Raw genomic sequence first — 21,756 nt, 5'->3', positions numbered from 1 at the left:
AGATTAATAAATAAATTAAATTAAAAACTATTTAGTCAATTACAAAATAGACTACAAAATATCATTGATTACATAATTTAAAGAGTTAAAAGTTACATTAAAATATAAAACATCATTTATTTTGACTTGTCTCTATGTTCTGACCGGCTTTTTGATTTTTATTTCATCATATAGTAAGAATTTACAGAGCTCTGGAAGCCTATCAGCTGTGAGTAAATTCGCTGGATCAGAAGCATCAAATTGAAAATTTTGATACCCTTCTCTAAGGGTCTAGTCCCTGAGCCTTCATGCGAATGTCTTACTTCTGGTTGCCTATTGGAGCCATTTCGCTGTGTGACAGCAGCTAAGTTGAGGACTGTCTTCTGCGAAATTCTTGTTTCATGATCCTTAGTGAATTCAGGCAAGTTATGGCCACAACTGGATTAGTGATACTAAAAGATAATTATTATCATGGTGAGTCCTCACTTGAGCTAGCACTTGACATTTATAAAGGAGCTACAAGAATTTTTGAATCAGAGTTTCTCACGAGGATAACAGTTTGTTGTTTGCTTCAGAAGCACTTCCAAACTTGCTGCTGCTGAACTACTGGAAATACATACGACTTTAATTCTCAGCCTAAGACATTAAACTACAGATGAGGTTGTGAGGAAGCAAACTTCAAACAAGTCTCAAGGAAACGATTATAGAACATAGCAAACTTCAAGTCTCAAGGAATCGATCTAAGATAAAAACATAGCACAAGTTTTAAACGACTACATGAAACACGTTACTACGTTAACGATGTAAGCTAAGCACACTTCCAACTCACGTTGGGAATTAGGATAATTTAAAATACGAAGGGATCTAAATAGAGATATTATTATTATGCTGCATCAGACGGTAACAGAAACAAATTTGACCATGTCAACCATCCCATCCTCAATCACAACATCACACGACTCCTTCTGACCCCAAATCTCTCCTCCTTGGCGCCTTTCCAAAGCAATCTCTGCACAGCAAATGACCTCTTTGCCGTCATGGTTTTTATGAAAGAAGAGAGCCAGCTTCTTCTCGCCATAGCTCACCGCATGGGACCTAACTGAATCAGCAGTCTCCACGGCCAAAAAATCTTTCAAACCATTGACAACACTCCAACACCTCTGCTTTGGATCATACGCCTTCAACGCCATCTCGAAACAATCGTGATAGTACAAGACATCGTCAACCACACACGCACCCACCCATTCCTCAGAATTCAACACCTCGTCCATCAATTCCCATTTCCTTTCCTCTGGTTCATAAACAAAAGAGTTGCCGTTGCTGTAATCTTTCAGGTAAATCTTACCCTCCATCACCATAGAATCAGACCAAAAGGGACCAAGACCTACATGAATGTCTTCCTTTACCAACTTAGGCTCCCATGATTGTGTTTCTGTGTCAAACACCGCGACTACATTCTTCCACGCTTCCCGCGACCCACTTTCATCCGGCAAAAAGGAACCACCAATCAGGTAAATCTTCCTGTCGATGACATTAGCAACTTTATTAGTCATGAGCTGAGGAATGTCAGAGATGGGCTGACACGTGTGAGAGGTGCAGTCAATGCTGAGCGCATCGAGATCGTTAAACCCGTACACCTTCGAACCAACCGAGACATAGCTTCCACGGGAAGACATGTGGTGAAGTGTACGTGATCCGACGATGACCAAGCGGTTACTGCATTTGAGTTTCTTGTGGAGAATGTAGAAACTAAAATTATCACGAGTTTGGGGGTTGCGGAGGACGGCATAGAGACGGTGTTGGGTGATGCCTAGGAAGGATCGCCTCTTGTAGAGCGTAGGAGAGGCAATGAGTTTCCTGAAACTCTTGGAAACGAGGGAGAGAGTCGGGTAATGGCTTCTGGGCACACGAGCTACGATGTCAATGATGACGTCATCTGGAAGCGACGGAGTCAGAGACTGCTCCATGTTTTCAGACATGTGAAAGCTGTGGTTGAGTGAATCAGGAAATCAACCTGAACAAAAAAAAAAAAGGAAATATGTTATTGGCTAGCCTAAACACACAAAAGAGAGCTAGCTGATTCTAAGTTCAGACATCATTTCAAGTTCAGATATATATTTCAAACTCAGACAATTCAAGCAAGTTCAGACATATCATATCAAGCAAGAATCACAAAGAGACGAGGAAAGAGTAAATAGCTAAGAAGCTGATTTGAAGACCACAAACCACGCAAGTAATGGGTGAATATTAGGGTTTACAGCATACAGACAAAAGTTTCAATTTTTATGTAATTATTGGTCATGAAATGTATGCAGGAGGATAAACCATAACCACCCAAAAAGTTACACTCAGATTTCAACAACAAGATAAAAGAAACCAATCGAACTAAATAGAAAAGGAGGATGGAGAGTAAGAGAAAGAAAAATTTCAGATTTTGAGTACAAGCCTGCAAGTAACTTAGGCTTTACGTAAGACACTCTCAAGACCCAAACCAAAGAGACGACGAGTTGCATGAGAGAAGAAGCAGAGAATGGAAAACTCTTTATAGGGATTGAAAAGTCGCTTTATTTGTGAATTATAATAAAATAAATTTTATTATGGGATTGGGGTCCATAATAACCCAAAAAGGCAAAAATAATGGACAAGTAACTAAAATTCCTTAATGGGAAACATTTTAATCTCACTACTCCTTAATAATCTTACTATTTATACCATTTATTTCTTCTCGTGACCTATTCTTTTCTTTGTAATATAATTGACATCTCACCTATTAAACTAAAAAATTAAACTTCAAATTAAATATTCATACGACAATTCAACAAGGATTCCACTATCTTAACATTCTTCCCCCTTCGCCATAATTCTCCTCACCCACCATTCTACATTTCGCAATTTTGAATCTCCATTTAAAGGTAAATTTTTGTCATTTTCATGAAATTTTCTTATTAATAGATTATATATTTGATATGGGTAATGTGAAAAATCAAAATTCTGTTATGAAACCGGAGTTTTTGAAAACAAATATAAAAATGATATTTACGGATGATTTGGTATATTTTATACAATTTTGATACGTACAAAAATCATTACACTGGTGTTAGAAAATATGTTTGTTGTTTAACACGTTCATTGTCGTGTAAAAAGATTAAATCGAAGCTATATTTAAAAATTTTATGCAAACTTCAAGTCTAAAGAAACGATTCAAGAATAAAACATAGCCAAATTAACAGAACATATATAGCACAAGTTTTTAGTCGACACTAACGATGTTAACAAACTCACCACCACACGAAATGGCATTTAGGATAAATGAAAATACGAAGGGATCTAAACAGAGTTATTATGCTGCATCAAACCGTAACAGCTACACATTTCACCACGTCAAACAGCCCACCATCCTCGATGACAACATCACACGACTCCAGCTTACCCCAAACCTCTCCTCCTTGGCGCCTTTCCAAAGCAATCTCCGCGCAGCAAATGACCTCCTTGCCGTCATGTTTTTTAGGAAAGAAGAGAGCCAGCTTCTTCTCGCCGCACTTCACCACATTGGGCCACTTTGACAGGGCACACTCAGACGCCAAAAACTCTTCCAAACCATTGACAACACCCCAGCGGCTCTGCTTTGGATCATACGCCCTTAACGCCTTCTCTGAACAATCGTGATAGTAGAGGACATCATCAACCACACACGCACTCTCCCAGTCCTTAGAGTTCAACACCTCGTCCATCAATTCCCATTTCTTCTCCTTTGGTTCGTAAACAAAAGAATTACCATTCATGTAACCTTTCAAGTAAATCTTATCCTCCATCACCACAGAATCAGACCAAAGAGCACCAACGCGCATGTTTTCTTTTTTCATCACCGGCTCCCACACTTGCGTCTCTGAATCAAGCACCATCACTGTTTTCCTCCACGACATCCCATGATCAGAAGTGAAACGGGAATCACCGATCACGTAAACCTTCCCGTCGATGACATTAGCAACTTTACTAGGCATGGGAGTCGCCGAGAAGCGCTGAGGCATGTCAGGGATGGGCTGCACCGTGTGGGAGGCACAGTCAATGCAGAGGGCATCAACATCGTTGAACACATATGTCTTCGAACCCACCGAGACAAAGCTTCCACGGGAAGACACGGGAGGGAGCGATGGGACGATGACCAAGCGGTTTCTAGAGTTGAGTTTCCGGTGGAGGATGTAGAAACGGCAGGTGTTGGGTGATGCCTAGCTGAGATCGCCTCTTGTAGAGCTTAGGAGAGGCGATGAGTTTCCTGAACTTCTTGGAGACGAGGGAGAGTGTCGGGTAGTGGCTTCTGGGCACACGAGCCACGATGTCAACGGTGACGTCGTCTGGAAGCGATGGAATCAGAGGAGATGATGACAGCTCCATTAATTCAGACATGTTAAAGATGACCTAAATAAAGGGAAAAGACTAGTAGGTAAATTGCTGAGAAGCTGATTACAAGTTCAGACAGAAGTATTGTGCAATATATTTAGACAGAAAAGTTTCAATTTTTTTCAAAGTAGAGGTCAATATATCAGTCAAAACCCATCAAGAAATGTACGCAGGAGGACCCTTTATAATGCAGATTTCAACAATAATAACCAATAACAAATTAACTAGGCAGGACCATTACTCAACAGTAACACTCAAAGTTTCAATTTTTATCAAAGTAGAGGTCAATATGTCACTCAACAAGTAAGTAGGACGAGCTTCCGATCATTTATCATGCAGATTTCCACAGTAAACCACCAAAAACATTACTATCAAGTTTCAACATTTAAAGAAACAATCGAATGAGATAGTAAAGTAGAATGGAGACACGGAGAAAGAAGAGCTGAATTTTTTCCGAAATAACCTGCGAGAAGCGAGAATTTCAGCGAGGAGATTAGGGTTTCGCGCAGACTTTAAGGGTCCAAGGGTCCAACTTTAAGAGAGAAGATGCATGATGAGAGAAGAATCTCTTCAGGGGTTTATGTTAAAAAGTTAAACGGCGACGTTTTCGTGGCCCATAATAATCATTTCGAAGTACATAGCCTAATAGTATCTTAGTTGGCCCATTAAATAGATCAATTGGTGGCTTGATGATGTTAAAAGTAGGAAACAATGGGTTGTATATACCCAATTGAGTTCCAAATTTGTTAAATGCCCATGAATTTGAATAGCCTTTTAATCAGTAATGGACGAAACTAACCTTGTTTTTTGAAGGGAGATAGTGGTCGTACGTGTCAGTCTGCGGATTTAGAGCAGTAGGCCTACCGGTAGGGGATGGATCAGACGAAGGTCTGTTGTGTAAAGGACGGGTTTCGTATTTGTAATAATGTCAAAACCTAACTTCTATGTTATTGTGTTACATTATATGTTTGCTTGATAATGTATATCATTAGCAGTTAACTAAGATTTACGGGGCTAATCGAAGCTAACTAAGTGTAAATGGGCTTCCAACCAAATTTTAATTGTAAAGTCTCTTGGATAGCGGTAAGTGTATTAATCAATTTAGATCTGATTTCATAGATGGGTGTTAATGATTTAATATTACTAAGATAGGTTAAAATTTGGAGTTGTGTTTTTGTAAGACATTGTTACCGCCTAACGATTTGAGTTAACAGTTAAGCGAACAAACATTTGATGGGTGTATTAAGCTGATTTAGCGACAAAAATATGGTGTATTGATCACCTAACTTCCATGTTAATACATCTAATAATCGGTTATTTGTATTGATCACTTTGGGAAGACATCTTGTTACCGTTTAAAGATTTGAGTTTCGCTAAACGATCAAGCACTATTTTAAAGCCTAACGATTTGAGTTAACGATTAAAATATAATGACTCACTAGTAAACATGAATTATTCGTTAAAACGAAAAAATTGATAGTGTGCATAAAGAAACAAACAATCCTTAAAATCTTAAACAAAGTCTGTAGTAGTAACCACTACTTCAAGAGGTCTTCATGAAATTTAAGAACCAGTTGCTTTGCGGCGTCTGGGAGAATGCGAGGAGTGATAGCCTTACATCCATCGACACCGAATGTTGCATAAGATTCAATCAATAGGACAATCGATGAATAATAAAAAGCTTAGCGGTTAAAATTATAAGTAGCCATATGTAAAAAGCTTAGCGGATAAATAATTTATTAACCCTAGACCAGTACATCGTATACTATCACCTCTCTATTCTATCAATCTTGTTAACCGCTAGACAAATACGTATCCATCAACGGACAGATTAGCGGCTACAAGTTTTATTTAACATAAACAAAGTATATGCATACTCTATCACCTCTATGTTTTATCAATTTTGTTTACCACTAAAAAGGAAATTAGCCATAATTAAACAAAGTTAGTAGATCTATGTTGTTTTTACCTTGAACCAGTATATGCATGAATTATCACCTCTACATTCTACCAATCTTGTTAATCGCAACGACATGTTGTCCAACCGTACCCGAGAATTGCAGATTCTCTTCAACGGCCAGAATCTTCCCAAAAGTCGAATTGTGTAAGAACTCCATCCATCTCTTTAGGTTCAAGGGCCTATGTTTTCTTGATTTTGTGATACGAGTTCAGTCGATCATCCAAAGCTCTTCGCCAACGGCTAACATCATCTAGGAAAGAAGAATTTCCTCCATTGAACGCGATTATGGCAGAAGGAAACAACAGAAATCGAAGATTTAGAGAATTTATCTAAAATGGTGAACGAGAGGGTTTTGGCTTTAGAAATGTTGGAATGAAACGATTGAAGAATATTGATAGAAATATCAAACTAGGGTGAGTGTGGAAATAAAAATAAATGTGTCTCTTCAATGCTCTGGACGGAAACACCGATATGCAGCTAGCTCTGTTTTGTTTTCTTTGGAAAAGCTGCGAGACATTGAATTGTCCAATGTGTAGAACGCTCCCGTCTGTCACGCACCAGAGTCTATGGGTCATAGGGGAAGGTAGTTCATAGGGGTAAAACGGTCATAGAAAAGTGGACTATATGCTTGAGGTTATATGGCAAATATGTGATCCATTTGGGTGCATTGATGCCAATTACTCTTAAAAGTATTTAGCTTTTGCAAATAAGTCTTACAATTTCCAAGTATTAACTAAACCAATCTCTTTTGTGGATTTCGATTTGCGAAGTGAAGTTTATTTTTATTTTAAAAAAAATTGCATTGTATATTACAAAAAAAATAAACAAAAGATAACATCCCTTATATATTAATAGAGAAACATTTAAAAAGTTATAACCTTTAGTTTGTATTAATTAAAAAAGTGTCATGCTGAGTTGTCACACAATTAGAATGCTAATTTTGCTTACGTGGCCGCTTGAGAATCAATTGAGAATTTTGTTAGTTCAAAATTAAATTGCTAGAGAATGTTATATTATATAGTATGTCCATTATGGACCATTCATTTATAAAATTGAAATTATTATATAGTCTTTCCTTAAATAAAACCTACGGAATTACCTAATGTGATTAAGATATATAAGACAATTAATGATTTTAAATAATAAAGATTTGCTAACAATCTGTATACTTTTTATCTTTTTGTTTAATTATTTATTATTAAAATAAATTACACAATTACATTAATCATATAATAAAAATTAGATTGTTTATATGTTGTATTTTTAATTTTTCAAAACGAGTATAAATTACTAAAATTGTTAAAAGTCTCACATAAATTTTTATGATCAAGGTTTAAAATATTTTCTATAATAGGATACAATGATTATAAAATCATATGAATAAATAATTTTATTTTAATAGGTGTTTATGTTAATATATATATATCATATCGGTTAAATTAAACTAAACAATATGAAAAATACATACTTATATTTTGATATCCGCACTGAACATATATTGAAAAATTAATATTTTAATTTTGAATTTTTATTGTTTTTTAAATGATTATAAATTATTGAAACCACTAAACATTTCACATTTAAAAAAATCATTTGTGCAAAATTTTGTTACACAAATATTCAAATAATCATAAAATCATATAAGTAGAAACCTCATTTAATAAATACACATATTAAAAGTATACTATATATCTATGTTAATATAATTTAATATAAATTATATATCATATACGATAGATAAAATTGATTATTTTGATTTATTTATACTAAAATGATTTCGAATAAACAAGAGCGGTCATTTGATTTATATGTGCATGCCTATTTATTACATAATAGTAGCTGATTTCTTAGTTATTTGATATATAATTATTATTTTATTATTCATAATATGCAAAAAAACATAAAAGAAATATATATATATATATATATATATATAAAATATTTATTAATAATTTTAAATCTTAAACATTTTCTAAATCTCAGCTAAAACAAAATAGCGAAATGAGAATCAACTCAAAAATTAATATTTATATCGAGCAATAACCAAAATGAAAAAAACAACACAAAAATGAAAAAAATATTGAAGATAGATAGGATTAACACGTAAGCGTAAACTTTTCATAGCCATAATTAACTTTTAAATTGCTAAATCATGATATAAAACCGATGTGACATAGTTTCATTGTAACCAAATAGTAGGCCTAAGATTCTTCGGCCTAAACATTAGGTTTTTATGCGATAAATGATTTTTTAACCTAAAATATTTTTAAAAATGAGATCATCTCATCAGTAAACAAATTATGTAATTAATAAAAAAAAATTTAAAATTTTTTAAAGACTAAAAATATTAATTCAATCAAGAATATAAATTTTATTTTTCCATACGATATTTTTTAAATAATTTTCATATAAATTAAGCTAGGCGTATCCTAGTTTTGATAAAAAAAAAAAAAAAAGCGTTACATTATTTTATAACCATAACGAAAATGCCTCCCTTTCACGATACCAAATCAATAGGAGTGATATGATTGGCTGGTTTGGATAACACAAAATCCACAACTGTATCCTTCACAAAACCCAGAAGCAACCTCCAATTTCTTCACACATTCTCTCTCTCTCATCAGAAACCAGAAATGGGAGGAGTTTCTTTCCTCTCCACTGTTCCCTCCTTCACCAACATCAACAATCGTCAACAACATCTCACATTCTCTTCTTCTCATCGCTCTGTAAGTTTCAACCGTTCCCCATTTACTTTTCTACCACATTTATTATCATGTCCCTTTCGAAATAACTGTGATGATCATCATCAGGTTCTCATTCGATGTTGCAAGACCGATCATCAAGTTTCCGACAACACTTTTTCTTTTCACCGGCGAGATGTTCTCAAACTCGCCGGGACTGCTGTCGGAATGGTATCTTTTACTTGCTAGGACATTACAAGAATTGTTGATAATGTGATTGATGAGTTCTTGGCAGTGATGATCTCTTTTGTTAGGAATTAATAGGTAACGGTTTCATTAACCATGTGGACGATGCAAAAGCTGCTGATCTGAATCAGCGTAGACAGCGATCAGAGTTTCAATGTAAGTTCTCAAACAGATTCATGTATAAATGAAGTAACAAGAGGTTGTTAGAAACAATGGTTACTTTTTTTTTAATTATGCAGCAAAGATCAAGCTTACACTTTCAAAAGCGGTTAAGGCTAAACCGGAGCTTGTTCCTTCTTTACTTACTCTAGCTCTTAATGATGCTATGACTTATGATAAGGTCAGGCTTCATTTTATTTTATTTATATCTATCACTCTAGTGATTGCACAACTCTTGAAAAATATTATTAATTTGTGTAGGCTACAAAATCTGGTGGAGCCAATGGATCCATACGGTTCAGGTACTTGTTGCTCTTGAAATAATGTTATATGCAAATGCAATCAGAAACCGTAGGCTTCACTTTTATTTTTTATGTGTAGCTCGGAGATAAGCAGAGCAGAGAACGCTGGGCTTTCTGATGGGTTGGCTCTCATAGAGGAAGCAAAGAAGGAGATTGACTCGTTCTCAAAGGGTGGACCTATTTCATATGCAGATCTCATTCAACTGGCAGGTGATATTAAAGGTTGTTCATGAACAGAGCATTGTTCTTGTGAAACTGAAGTCTTTCATGGGTTTGGTTCTGTAGGGCAAGCAGCGGTGAAGGCTACATTTTTAACATCAGCAATCCGAAAATGTGGTGGAAACGAAGAGAAAGGGAACTTACTCTACACAGCATATGGTTCAAGTGGTCAGGTAACACAATGCTACCCCACGTGAGAGTCGTGCACTGACTGACACATTGTTCAAATGGAAACTGACTTGTGTGAATGTATAGTGGGGTTTGTTTGATAGACAATTCGGAAGGAGTGATGCAACAGAGGCAGATCCAGAAGGGAGGATCCCATTATGGGGAAAAGCAACTGTTCAAGAGATGAAAGATAAGTTCATTGCCATCGGATTGGGTCCTCGTCAGGTACATTTTTACTTTCCGATTTAAAGAAATGGTTATTGGATCAACTAAAGTGAATGAGTCTATTTTTTTTGTGGATTTATAGTTAGCTGTAATGTCTGCATTCTTGGGTCCTGATCAAGCCGCAACAGAGGAGCTCTTAGCTAGCGACCCACAAGTTGCACCATGGGTTCAGAAGTACCAACGAAGCCGTGAAACTGTATCTCAGACAGATTACGAGGTTTGTTTTTTACTCAAATTTGTTTGATCATATATTCTTTAAACTCGAGCTCATGTTAGCTTTTTTTAAAACATGTGTTTGCAGGTCGATCTGATAACTGCATTGACAAAGCTAAGTGGTCTAGGACAGCAAATCAACTATGAGGCATACACATACCCTGTCGAGCGGATCAATCTTAGCAAACTCAAGCTGTGAGCATAAGCGTGACAACAAGTTTAAGTCATTGTATAACTTGAGCAAACTTGAACTCATTAATACATTCAAGATTATTCTTGACATTCCAATGGAAAATAAAAGAAAAATCAGAAACCAACATTGAAAGAAACATTCTCCAAGGAAAAACATATGAATGGAGAAAGTTTAGATACTGAAACAACAATGAAGTCGCCAGAAGAAGAACTGCTTAGGATTGTTGTTGTTCTTCAGCAGGCTTTGCTGCTGCTGCTCATTTCTTGATGATATTGTCGTTCTGACTCCTGACCCAGCATTTGACAATCATAAATCCAGATTCATAAGGCATCACAATGCAAAAACTAAACCATTTTTTTTTTATTTTCAGAATTTAGTCTTTAAGAATGGGTGGTTAATAATAAGGTTCATGGTTAAAACAACAAACAAGAATTACATATTTGGAATCAGAAACCTAACCAATAGTCTCTCGAAATTAGTCAATAGTCTTTCGGATATCAAACAAGAGAAGAAAAGGTTTAATGCATCATAGAGTGGGATTGTCAAGAAGAACCTGCATGATCAAATTACTATATTTTTAAAGAGTAATCAATTCAGCAATAGCCTAATCAAATGCCTAGTGAATCAAGCTCATCAAATAAGTAAAACTGACTAAATATATTAGAGTTTCTCTTGGAGAAAGTTGGTAAAGGTAATTGTTAGATAATCATTGATCAATAATGAACTTTCATCTCGATTCCAAATTTCCAATCAAGTAAGAGCAATAAATAATAAAGTAGTCCGAGCTCTGTGCCAGGTCAGTAAAAAAGCTTTTAATGTGAAAGGACCCCAGCTCTGTGCACACAAAAATAAAAAAAAGGACCCCAGCTCGTTTGAAATCTTCATCAATAGCTTGTCTTTCTACTTATTCACTTTTTTGTTTCTTAATTCTTATACATCAACTTGACATCACATACACACAGTACATATATCAAATATCTATACTATAAAATATAATAACAGGAATCTAAACATCAACTAAAGTAAAAGAGAAACATAAACACCGGCCCGGTTTAGATAAGAAAAACGCAAAGAATCCAAACAAGTATCAAGCACCCATACATAGAGAGCAAAAGCACATAAAGAGGCTAACACCATTCCTAGAAGCAACTTTCAGGCAGAGCTCTCGACCATAGCAAGACCTGGTTTCAAGGAGATGGCGGCCAAATATGCGGTTCCATGTCTATATTCACCCTATCCGCATAGAAATTGTCGTCCCAACCATGCTCAAAATCATCTTCATAGAACTCTCCCATCTCACCATCCTCAAGAAACTCCCAAGCCAAGTAATCAGACCCATCTGAGAAATAATCCGAGCAGCAATCCTCCCAATCGTTTATCATATCGTAGAATCCGATCACGCGTGGACCCAACACTTTCATATCCGGAAACTTCTCCTTGAAGAACTTGTTATCTAGCTGCACGTCCCAACAGCCTCTAAGTTCCAAGAACTCCAGAGAAACGCAAGACGATAAGATTTTGAGCACTCCTTCTGTGCTGACTCGGTGGTACGCGATCTCTAACCGCTTCAGCTTCGGCATCGTGCTGGCGATCGCATCAGCTTCATCGTCGTGAGAGTCGACGCTCGCTACGTCCAACGGATGCATGTTTCTGGAGAACTCTATCAGGGATTTGCAGTGTCTGCCTATGGCTTGTATCGCCTCTGGGCCGAGTTTGCAGCAGTAGCTCAAGTCCAAGAACGTGAGAGATGAAAGCTTTTCGGCTACGTTGACAACACCTGAATTGCTCAGACCACTTCTCGGCACCTTCAAGGTTTTAAGCGAACCAGCACTTACCAAGAAACAAAACAACGAGCTTAGCCTATAAACACTTGAATTCTAACATGCCAAATAGTCATTCTGACGGCCAGAGTTTTCAATAATCTCAACTATATATATATATATATATATATAAACACAAATGTAGAGAGAGTATGCTTATAACTCACTGTTGAGCAATGAAGGAGAAGATGGAGTCATTTTGAAGGCCAGTGACGCAGAGTTTGCGCAAAGAGCCAGAGCTCCTGAGGATCAACATCTGAAGCATTCGATCGAGATGATCCGACTGGTGGCAACGGTTACTCCATAGCTCAATATCTATCTCTTGCCAGCAATAAGGTCCAGTTACAGCTCTGTTCCATGCTTTGCAAACCCTAGGCACCACTGTTAGGATCTCTTGAAGTGGTAAGTGGCTAAAGATTAACCCAAGAGCGTCTGGGATTAACTCATCCCATTGTCGAAACTCACCATCTTCTTCTTCCATCTACAAATAGAAAAAAAAAAAAAAAAAAAGCAAAACATGATCACCAAATTCTTCAAAAAAAAAGGGCTGTAAACTTTTTTTTGACAAAAATATAAATCAAGATCCAAGCAGAGATGAGAATTAAACAAGAAAAAACTCAAAGATCCAACAAACCAAGTTATGGAACTAAACAAATCAACAAAACGACAACACAAGCATACTACAGTCACTGCTACCATTTTTTCCTCACTAACTTCCACTGCAGAAAGATCAGAGAACAGAGATGTGAAAAAGTGGTGGAAGAGCTAAAGAACCACTGAATCTGAAGCAGATAAGTTACTAGAAATAGAAAGACAGCTACTAAAAAGGCAGAGACTTTCTCTCACCCAGAAACTATCAACAAGTAATACTGACGCTTAGAAAAAACAGCAACAATTCAAGAAAATGGAAAAAAAGACTTTATTCACCAGAAATCTCTATAGCTTCACCAAGTTTCTTCTCCAGGTTCGGATTAGAGAGAAGAAATTTCACCGTTTATCCGCCACACAGAAGCTTGGGTAAGGAAAGAGAAAGAGAGAGAAGAGAGAGAGAGATCTGACCCACCTCAAAGAGAGAATCAACAATTTACAACCAAACAACAAGAACAAAGCAACAACAGTTAAAAAGCCCAGCGAGTTAATTCTATGACAACAAAAGGGTCCCTCAAGAAAATATCAATTATTTTTTTACAAATACAGTAGAAAATGTACATTAAAATGACAGTTTCTTCTCTTCTTTTCACTTGCTTTTAATTCCTCAATAATCAAGGAAAAGAGAAACCCTTTTTACACGAATCCGTAACATCTGATCAGAGAATCAGCGAAACTTTTATCTAGTTCTCTGATCCAACCAACAAGAAGAAAAAAAAGAAAAACCCCTTTTTAATCTCTCGGGAAAACGCAAGAGAGATATTAATTTAGTTTTATAAAGAGAAGTCTTAATGTTTTTTTGATATCGATGGATAGTTGGATACAGGTGCCGTGGAAATTGGGTAACAGTGTGTGTAAGTGTTCACATAATAATTGTAGAGAATAGAGAGTAACTTGTGAGGTGTTACAAAAAAAAAAAAAAAGAGAGTAACTTGTGAGTGAAAAACCGACACCGACCGGTTAAAGTACCGGAAGATAGCATTTCACGTGTCTATAGATGCGGTTGTGGGGTCTCTGCTGACGTTCACATGTTGACCATTTCTACGATTTGGCATGTGGGCAAAGCCTAAGAAAATATTAGTCTCACACTTCTAAAAATTTTAGAAAAAATTACATAAAAAAAACCTCCAAAACAAATTTTTTAAGCCTCTAAATTTACCAAAAAAAATTTTCCCTAAAATTTTTTAAAAATCGTATGCAACCCCCAGAATCTGAGAGCCGGTCCTGTGTAGAGCTGAGGAAGAGTCTTTACTAAATAATGGACCAAGAGCAAAGGCGTGATCAATACGAGAATCATAAACATATGGTCGTTTCCGACACACATTTATGACAAATGGAAATGGTTTTTAAGTTATCAACCCAATGGTTATTTATGCTCCCTTGAAAAATCCGTTGGGAATTTATGATTTTAACTAATTCTAAATTATAAACGTATTTATGTTTATTGCTTTCTAGAATTATTTTTATAATCTATCAAAATGTAGATAATTGTATTTACATTAGTACTTTATTCAATAAGTTATTTCATCACTTTAGGGTAAAAAGAATAAAACTCCGCACGGACGTGCGGATCAAGATCTAGTTTATCTGAGACTTTTATCCGAGATCCGGATTCGATTCGAAATCCGATCCGAAAATCCGGATATCCAGAGGGGCCAAATCCGGATTCGGATAGTAAAATGTTGGATCCGTCAAAGCCAAATCTGGATATCTTGATTTTTCAGTCCGGATATCCGGATCCGTAAGTTTTATTAAAAATTATTTCAAAAATAGTAATATCTATATATAAAAATTAATTTTATTTAATATATTTTCATTTTTATAATAGTATATATAAATATTATGTAAATTTTGTAATACTATACATAGAAATAATTAAAACATAAAAAAAAAATTAAAAAATTATATCTATTTTTATTTTTAAATTATTGTTAATATTTTATATATATATTAATATTATTTTTTATTTATTTTAAATATCCAAATCCGGATATGCGCCGGATATTACAATTTTTAGAAGGATATCCGACATCCGGATATCCGAGAATCCCGGATCCGGATAAGAATAGTAAAATTATGGATCCGCCGGATAAGGTTCCGGATCCGGATATCTTAAAATTGTCCAGATACCCGATCCGTCCCAGGCCTATGTAACAATATTGTTTTACATATTTTTTTTTCATTTCTAAAAATTGGAATTTATATGGAAATTTAATTAAAGTGAACCTACATTATAGAGAAGATTTTTTGGGATATTATTAAAAACAACAACACTTATGTTAAAAAAAAACTATAATAATTTTGCAAAGATCCTATTTGAAAAATTGCTTGAAATACACCAACTTGGATAGCATTAGAAAAACTCAATTAAAGATATCATAACATTTGAATTTTGGGTTTTACGATTATTGTTTAGGATTTATTATTTAGGTGATGAAGTTGAGTTTATAAACTTCTGTAAATAATTATTATATATTTATAATTTATTTTGGGAGGCTTAATTTTGTCTTTTAATAATAAATTTAAAATATTTATGAAAATGATAATAATTTAAAGGTAAATTTGAAAATAGAATCAAATATAAACTAAAATTAAAATTTGTTAGAATTATGTTATATACTGTAACATTAAACCAGTTTGGGTAAACGACATATTTCCACACCAAAAGTATCATATAGTAACACTTACATACAATCTTTCAACCTTGGCCTAATTCCACATATTAGAAGTATTAAAACTTATTTTTCCCCAGCCAGAAAGATCGAAACTCATATCCTCATAAATGAAGGTTTGACTTGGTTTAAAAGGTTTGAACGTAAACTAATACCAAGTTAATATGTTTTGGACCGAATTTAAAACCTGACCCAACCTGAGATCCAAATACAAACCCGATCAAATTTTCCAATCAGACTTTGGTAAATTTTAAAATCATAATGTATCGATTCAATTAGGTTAGCCACTGGTTAAGTTTCAAATTTTTGAATAGTAAACCGATCTAAATCGGATTGTGTAGATTTTAGTTTATACTTCATACACTATGGAGATACCGGTTTTGATCTTTTTGATTGGGGAGAAATAGGTTTTAATACTTTTAATATGGAATTAGGTCGAGGTTGAAAGATTGTGTGGAAATATTATTATATGATACTTCTGGTGTGGAAATAAGTCGTTTAAACCAGTTTAATAAATATGTGTTCTCTGCATACATAATAGTGTTGGAATATAATTTTTTTTTACATATATAGGTCATTCATTTTTTTTTTTTGATGAAATGTTAAATTTATTGATCAACTTTAAAGGAATATATGTACAAAGAATGAGTTTTTAGACTACTAAAGGCTACTGCATATAACTCTAGACTATAGATGAGCACTAAACCATCTCTGCATCAGTCCATATAGCTTTTGATTCGAGCGGTAGTTTGTAGCAGTAATCCTATTCCTTATTGACTTATCAATTAGCTGAGCCAGCTGATCTACAGTTTTCCCCGTCCCGTTGTGTCGCCGGTCGTTCCGCTCCCTCCATATGAAGTAAACGGAGGTTTGCAGGGCCATACGCAGTAAGATAGAAGTAAGCCGGTCATAAGAACCCAAAAGCATACTTTACAGCGTGATTTCCCAGTCCGGGTCGGGGTCTGAACCAAACAGATTGCCTACAACCTGTAACCAGAGTGTGAAAGTATATGGACAAGCGAAAAAAAGATGGTCTCTTGTCTCATCCGGCTCACCACAGTAAACACACCATTGCACATGCCCCCATTGTCTAGTACGATGACCCGTAGCTAGTCTGTCTCTAATGGCCAACCAGGTTATAAATGCATAGCAGGTCATTCATGCTATGACATTAGCATGAGCATATAGATGATCAAAGTGTGTTCATGTTTAATGTATTCATTCATGTATATATTTATTTTGTATATATATTGTTTGTCCATTTATGGTTGGAGTAGGAGATGTAAAACTTTAAATAGTGATTAATAAACTAATTTGGTATAGTTTTTAAATATTAAAATGAAATAGTTTTAACTCAATAGAATATATAAACACTAGTAATAGTTGACTAAAGTTTTATATATATGATGTGTAAAGAGGTTAAATGTTTCATCTACGAAGAGGGGTGTACATAAAAATTTAACATTAATAAGATATTAGTTTTGTGTTAAAAATTATTGACCTAAATGATAACGTTACATGATAGAAACAGTTAAAGTTGTAACCTGTAGGAGATGTTTTAAATTAAAAAATCACAGATATAATAAGTCATGATTTATGTTATTAATAAATAAGATATTTTTATTTTAAATTTAAATAGAAATGAATATTGCTTTCCAACAAAATATTTTTTTTAAATCTTTGTAAATTGTCTTTTTGAAAAGTAATAATTTTAAGTTAATATTATCATTAAAATATTTTATCTAATTTTTAATTTTCGTTTATAAATCAAAGCTAAATTAAATTTAAATTTCTGATTATATTTTATGATAACCAAAATTTAAATAAATCAACTTTTAGAAATAAAATTTAAAATGATTCTGAAATTTTTTTTAAAAGATTTTGTTAGAATTTTTTAAATAAATATTTATTTTATTTTATATAAAAATAAATATATTATAATATATTATAATAAAATTATGTACATTTGATAAGCTTTTTAAATAATGGTCCAACTTAAAACATTACACGTTAAAAGGAAGTTGTAATTTTTATTTTAATAGAATAGATAGTTGGACTTTTCGGTTTCATAGAAAGGTGAAAATATATAAATCAAATCAGTAGCTTTATACCACCTACACATGTCATATTTTTGATAATCTTAAAAGTGACAAAAAGACAAAATAATTCACCAGTGCCGTGTCCCAATTTTGATAGGGAGCAGCGGGAAACAACAAAAGAATGCATTGGCTATGATGACAAAAATTAAGTAAGGATAAGAGAAATGATGAGTTAGATTTTCCTAATTTAGAGAATTTCAGCACAGCAATGCTTGCAAAACAGCATGACATTCAATTGACACACCATAATATTTGTATCTGCGAGTTTTTAAGGGTCAATATTTCATGAATTTAGATACTATAAGTCCGGTCTGATTTGATCGGAGACGGATCCAGGCCCATAAAGGGTGTGGCATGTACGACATGATAAATACTATAAATCTACCGTTACGGTTTCGGGAACCCATGAGCTTATCTTATTCCTCCGACTTCTTTTCAAAAGTCGAGTACATTTTCTTATCCTCTTCGAACACCATGGTGTTAGCGTTAGCGTTAGCGCTAACCGCAGAGACGTTCGATGCTGGAGTGTTTTCAACGATGTCATGTGTGACATCGCCGTCATGAGGTGGTTGATTGTTCTGATCGTCTGTAGCCATATATGACCAAGCGTTTTGCGGCAACGAGTCAGATTGATATGTATCTTTCCCCCTTTTTTCTAGTGCAAAACTATGGAAACCAAAATTTGCACCGTCGATTTCTGTTAACGGAGGAAAATAAAAAAACCCTAACTTAAAGTGTCGAACCTACAATAAGTGATCAGATTATGAGAAATAGAATGCAAATTTGGAAGTAAAGTGAAAGATCTTATTGAATCGTTTTCGTGTATAGGGGTTATTTGTGAAATAACCAAAAAACAATTGGAAATTAGATTTGTAACGAGAAGTTAGAGAGAGATAGGAAGAGAAATGAAGAGAGAAGGGATGATTTTAGTTAGTTTGTGAATTTGTGTTTTTTCTTCGTATATTGGGTCTAATTTTCCTTAACATTTGCATAAAAGAAAATTCAGCACATTAGTTTTTTCTTTATAGACTTGGCCACTTGGGTGTCGTTTATTTATCGCCTTTTTAACATTTGTGTATAAAAAGGCTTTTAAATTTCAGCAAAAAAACTGTCTCATGGATTCTGTATTTCACTAAAAGCCATATGGTATATGGAAATCATAGTAAAAGGAAGATAGAATTTATCGAAATCATAAAAAAGGGCAAAAGACAATACGCAAGTAGCAAACCAAAATGATACAATACGAAGATAGCATCAGCAATTAAAAACAGTCCCTAGTTTCTCAATGAGCTCGGAAAAGCAAGACGTCTCTCTATAATATTTTAAGCCACCGCAAGGACGAGAAGTAGACGTCCTTGCGTCAATGCACTGTGCTTAAAAGTACCTCACTCCTCCCTGCCAACAAGATTGCTTTGAGAAATTAAATCAATTACATTCCAGGAACCTGATCACATTTAACTAAAGATCTCAAGACTCATAACGTCTTAGTTTTATTTATGCTGACGTCTAATGAAAATGGGAAGCAAATTTGGGTAGACAATGATGATTCAAATACACTCACTTTAGTTTCCAGACAACGATTCTGCACAAGTTTTTCACTTAATCATCATACATGTGAAAGCGCATAACAAAAGAAAATCAACTCAACCTGCAAACTATAAGTTCTCTAGCTAACATGATTTGCATTTGCAACAATCAAGAAGCTACTGATTCTCCCACCACCAAACCCATTGATTCATTCAGAATACCACTAAACCAGTTATCAGCCAAAAAGTACATATGAAGTGTGGTTCTTCTATACATCAATCAACCTCAGTAACATATAATCCAATTTCACAAACCAAAGATTTCAAAGAGGAAAGAAGAATGATACCATTTGATGAGGCAGCCAAAGAGGAAATGCTGCATAATGGGAACCTTCTCGAGCACTTCAACTTTATACATCTTAAGCAAACCGCTGTTCACTTTCTTCCAGTTCGGGACGCCGCTAATATCATCAAGCAAGGGAGAGTGCTCAGCGAACAAACCCTTCTTCACTTTCTTCACAAAGGCGATACAAGACAAGTACATGTACTCGGCAGAGAAATTATCCAAGATATCATCGTTATGAATGGACTTGGGTTTCATATACTTGTGATCAACCAACTGAGAGCTCCCGAAAATAAAGGGCAAGAAATGGTAATCATCAAGGCCCCACACTCCATGGGACCCAGCAGGCTCTAAGCAGTAGACCATCTGCAGCTTCCTCATCAGTTCAAGATACTTAACGAAAACCCTAGCCACCACGCCGTGGTAATCTTCCTCCTTGATTACCCCCATCCTCGCTAAGCAATACAGCCACGCCGCGAAGTTCGTCTCGTGCCCCGTCCCGTAATCGATTCTGCTCGAGTTCCCGAAGCTGTCGAAGAAGTAAGGAACGATCTCGATCGTTGATCCTTTGAACTCGTCGGGAAGAAGCTCGAGGATCAGCGATTCGCCTCTCTGAGCGAGCCTCTCGTGCCACGATCGGAAGGAGATGTTTCCGTAACGCGAGGACATTTGAACGGGAGGGATCTCGTCGATCCATTGCAGCAAGGTCTCGAGGATTGAAACTACGGCGGCGACGGTGGGCGAGACGAGGCAAGGATCGGAGATTTTGTGTCCGCGGATCGATTCGGAGAGAGAGACTACGAATCCTAAGAAGTTCTTGAAAGAGGGGGATTCCTGGAAGCGGCGGATATCGTCCGGGGAGTGGATTCTCTTGACGGGACACTCGAATTGGTACGGCGGAGAGACGACGGGGACTTGCTCGGCGTGAGGGACGGGGGAGAGGATGATCGCTTGAGAGTTGTGTGGGAGATTGATGGCTGGAGCTCGGATTGGGCGGTAGTTTGGGGGCGGTGACATCTCGGGAAGTGAAGCGAGAGGTGAAGGTTCGGAGATCGTTGGACCGCCGCAGTTAGTGCAGCAACCGGAGGGAGGGTAAGCCGATGAAGGTGGGTCGGTGGATGATTTCTCAGGCGTGTGTTGGTCCTTCGGAGGTTCCATTTCGCAGTTCACAGAGGCTTAACGATTACTCGGGAGGCTCAAGTTTTTTTTTTTTTTGTGGTTGGTGCAAATGTTAAAAAGGAGGCTCAAAGTTGAGATGGCATACATAATAACTCTACTGGTAGAAAAACCTATTGAATTTTTCGTTATTACGAAACTAACTTTTAATCTTTTATAATGTGAAAAACTTATATTAATTCTTAACATAATATTAATATTTCATAACTTAAGTTTCACAATAGTTTAATCAGAACATTGATCTTGAGTTTTAACGCGGAAAATTAGTAACAATGACAATCAAAATCAAAAGAAACGAGAAATTCCTTAGGATAATCTTATGAAAAATTTAATATAAATATAGTTTTCAAAGATCAAAGGCCAATTTTCTTAAATAATTTTTTTCATTTTTTTACAAAAATAATTTATGGGGTTTGGCGATGGGATTAGGAATTTTTTTAAACTAAATAAATAAATTTTTAGAAAAAAGTTAAAAAATTCTAAAAATAGTTTCAACAAGAAATTTTCGGATTTAAAAAAAAAATCAAATTTAAAAAATATTATTCAAAATAATAATAATTTTTTTTATTTTATATTTAAATAATTATGTATATTTAAAAATAGAAAAATTCTCTAGAATTGTTTTTTAGTTTATTTTCACAAAAATAGCCATAAAAAAATGACTAAAAAAAGTTCTATTAAAGGGTAAATATATATTTATACCTTAGGGTTAACTAATCTAGATTTAGA

At 35.1% G+C, this 21,756-nt stretch overlaps 4 protein-coding genes and 1 pseudogene across 11 annotated transcripts; 1 reads left to right on the top strand and 4 right to left on the bottom strand.

Annotated features, from left to right (window-relative positions):
• Positions 1 to 656: 656 nt before the first annotated feature.
• LOC106414020 (F-box/kelch-repeat protein At4g38940-like) lies at positions 657 to 2,548 on the bottom strand. 4 transcript variants are annotated; one of them, XM_013854739.3, is made up of 2 exons: positions 2,426 to 2,548; positions 657 to 1,993 (listed from the first exon to the last, which is right to left on the bottom strand). In XM_013854739.3, the coding sequence occupies exon 2, from the start codon at positions 1,956 to 1,958 to the stop codon at positions 873 to 875; it is 1,086 nt and encodes a 361-aa protein (XP_013710193.1). In that variant the 5' UTR covers positions 1,959 to 1,993; positions 2,426 to 2,548; the 3' UTR covers positions 657 to 872. The 4 variants fall into 4 exon arrangements, with proteins under 4 accessions (XP_013710193.1, XP_022555000.1, XP_048606888.1 ...); XM_022699279.1 differs by having other exon boundaries at positions 2,448 to 2,482; XM_048750931.1 differs by having other exon boundaries at positions 2,437 to 2,472.
• Positions 2,549 to 3,166: 618 nt separating this feature from the next.
• Positions 3,167 to 4,395, bottom strand: LOC106435656 (annotated as a pseudogene).
• Positions 4,396 to 8,828: 4,433 nt separating this feature from the next.
• LOC106435671 (thylakoid lumenal 29 kDa protein, chloroplastic) lies at positions 8,829 to 10,867 on the top strand. Its single transcript, XM_013876577.3, has 10 exons — positions 8,829 to 9,063; positions 9,148 to 9,249; positions 9,333 to 9,420; positions 9,504 to 9,604; positions 9,685 to 9,725; positions 9,805 to 9,935; positions 10,011 to 10,117; positions 10,200 to 10,337; positions 10,420 to 10,554; positions 10,639 to 10,867. Exons 1-10 carry the CDS (start codon positions 8,971 to 8,973, stop codon positions 10,747 to 10,749), a joined length of 1,047 nt encoding a protein of 348 aa, XP_013732031.1. The 5' UTR covers positions 8,829 to 8,970; the 3' UTR covers positions 10,750 to 10,867.
• An 806-nt stretch (positions 10,868 to 11,673) lies between these two features.
• On the bottom strand, positions 11,674 to 14,004 carry LOC106435672 (F-box protein FBW2). 4 transcript variants are annotated; one of them, XM_013876581.3, is made up of 3 exons: positions 13,773 to 14,004; positions 12,731 to 13,044; positions 11,674 to 12,573 (listed from the first exon to the last, which is right to left on the bottom strand). In XM_013876581.3, the coding sequence occupies exons 2-3, from the start codon at positions 13,042 to 13,044 to the stop codon at positions 11,931 to 11,933; spliced, it is 957 nt and encodes a 318-aa protein (XP_013732035.1). In that variant the 5' UTR covers positions 13,773 to 14,004; the 3' UTR covers positions 11,674 to 11,930. The 4 variants fall into 4 exon arrangements, with proteins under 4 accessions (XP_013732035.1, XP_013732034.1, XP_013732032.1 ...); XM_013876580.3 differs by having other exon boundaries at positions 13,809 to 13,963; XM_013876578.3 differs by having other exon boundaries at positions 13,491 to 13,956.
• A 5,141-nt stretch (positions 14,005 to 19,145) lies between these two features.
• Positions 19,146 to 21,225, bottom strand: LOC106415346 (serine/threonine-protein phosphatase 2A activator). Of its 2 annotated transcripts, none has more exons than XM_048750928.1 (2): positions 19,856 to 21,225; positions 19,146 to 19,392 (listed from the first exon to the last, which is right to left on the bottom strand). In XM_048750928.1, the coding sequence occupies exons 1-2, from the start codon at positions 21,007 to 21,009 to the stop codon at positions 19,368 to 19,370; spliced, it is 1,179 nt and encodes a 392-aa protein (XP_048606885.1). In that variant the 5' UTR covers positions 21,010 to 21,225; the 3' UTR covers positions 19,146 to 19,367. The 2 variants fall into 2 exon arrangements, with proteins under 2 accessions (XP_048606885.1, XP_048606886.1); XM_048750929.1 differs by having other exon boundaries at positions 19,146 to 19,377.
• Positions 21,226 to 21,756: the final 531 nt, after the last annotated feature.

Source organism: Brassica napus, chromosome C3, assembly GCF_020379485.1.
Source record: "Brassica napus cultivar Da-Ae chromosome C3, Da-Ae, whole genome shotgun sequence".
NCBI classification, from domain to species: domain Eukaryota; kingdom Viridiplantae; phylum Streptophyta; class Magnoliopsida; order Brassicales; family Brassicaceae; genus Brassica; species Brassica napus.
The sequence above is the reverse complement of the archived record's forward strand: the minus strand, read 5'-3'. Positions and strand labels throughout refer to the sequence as shown.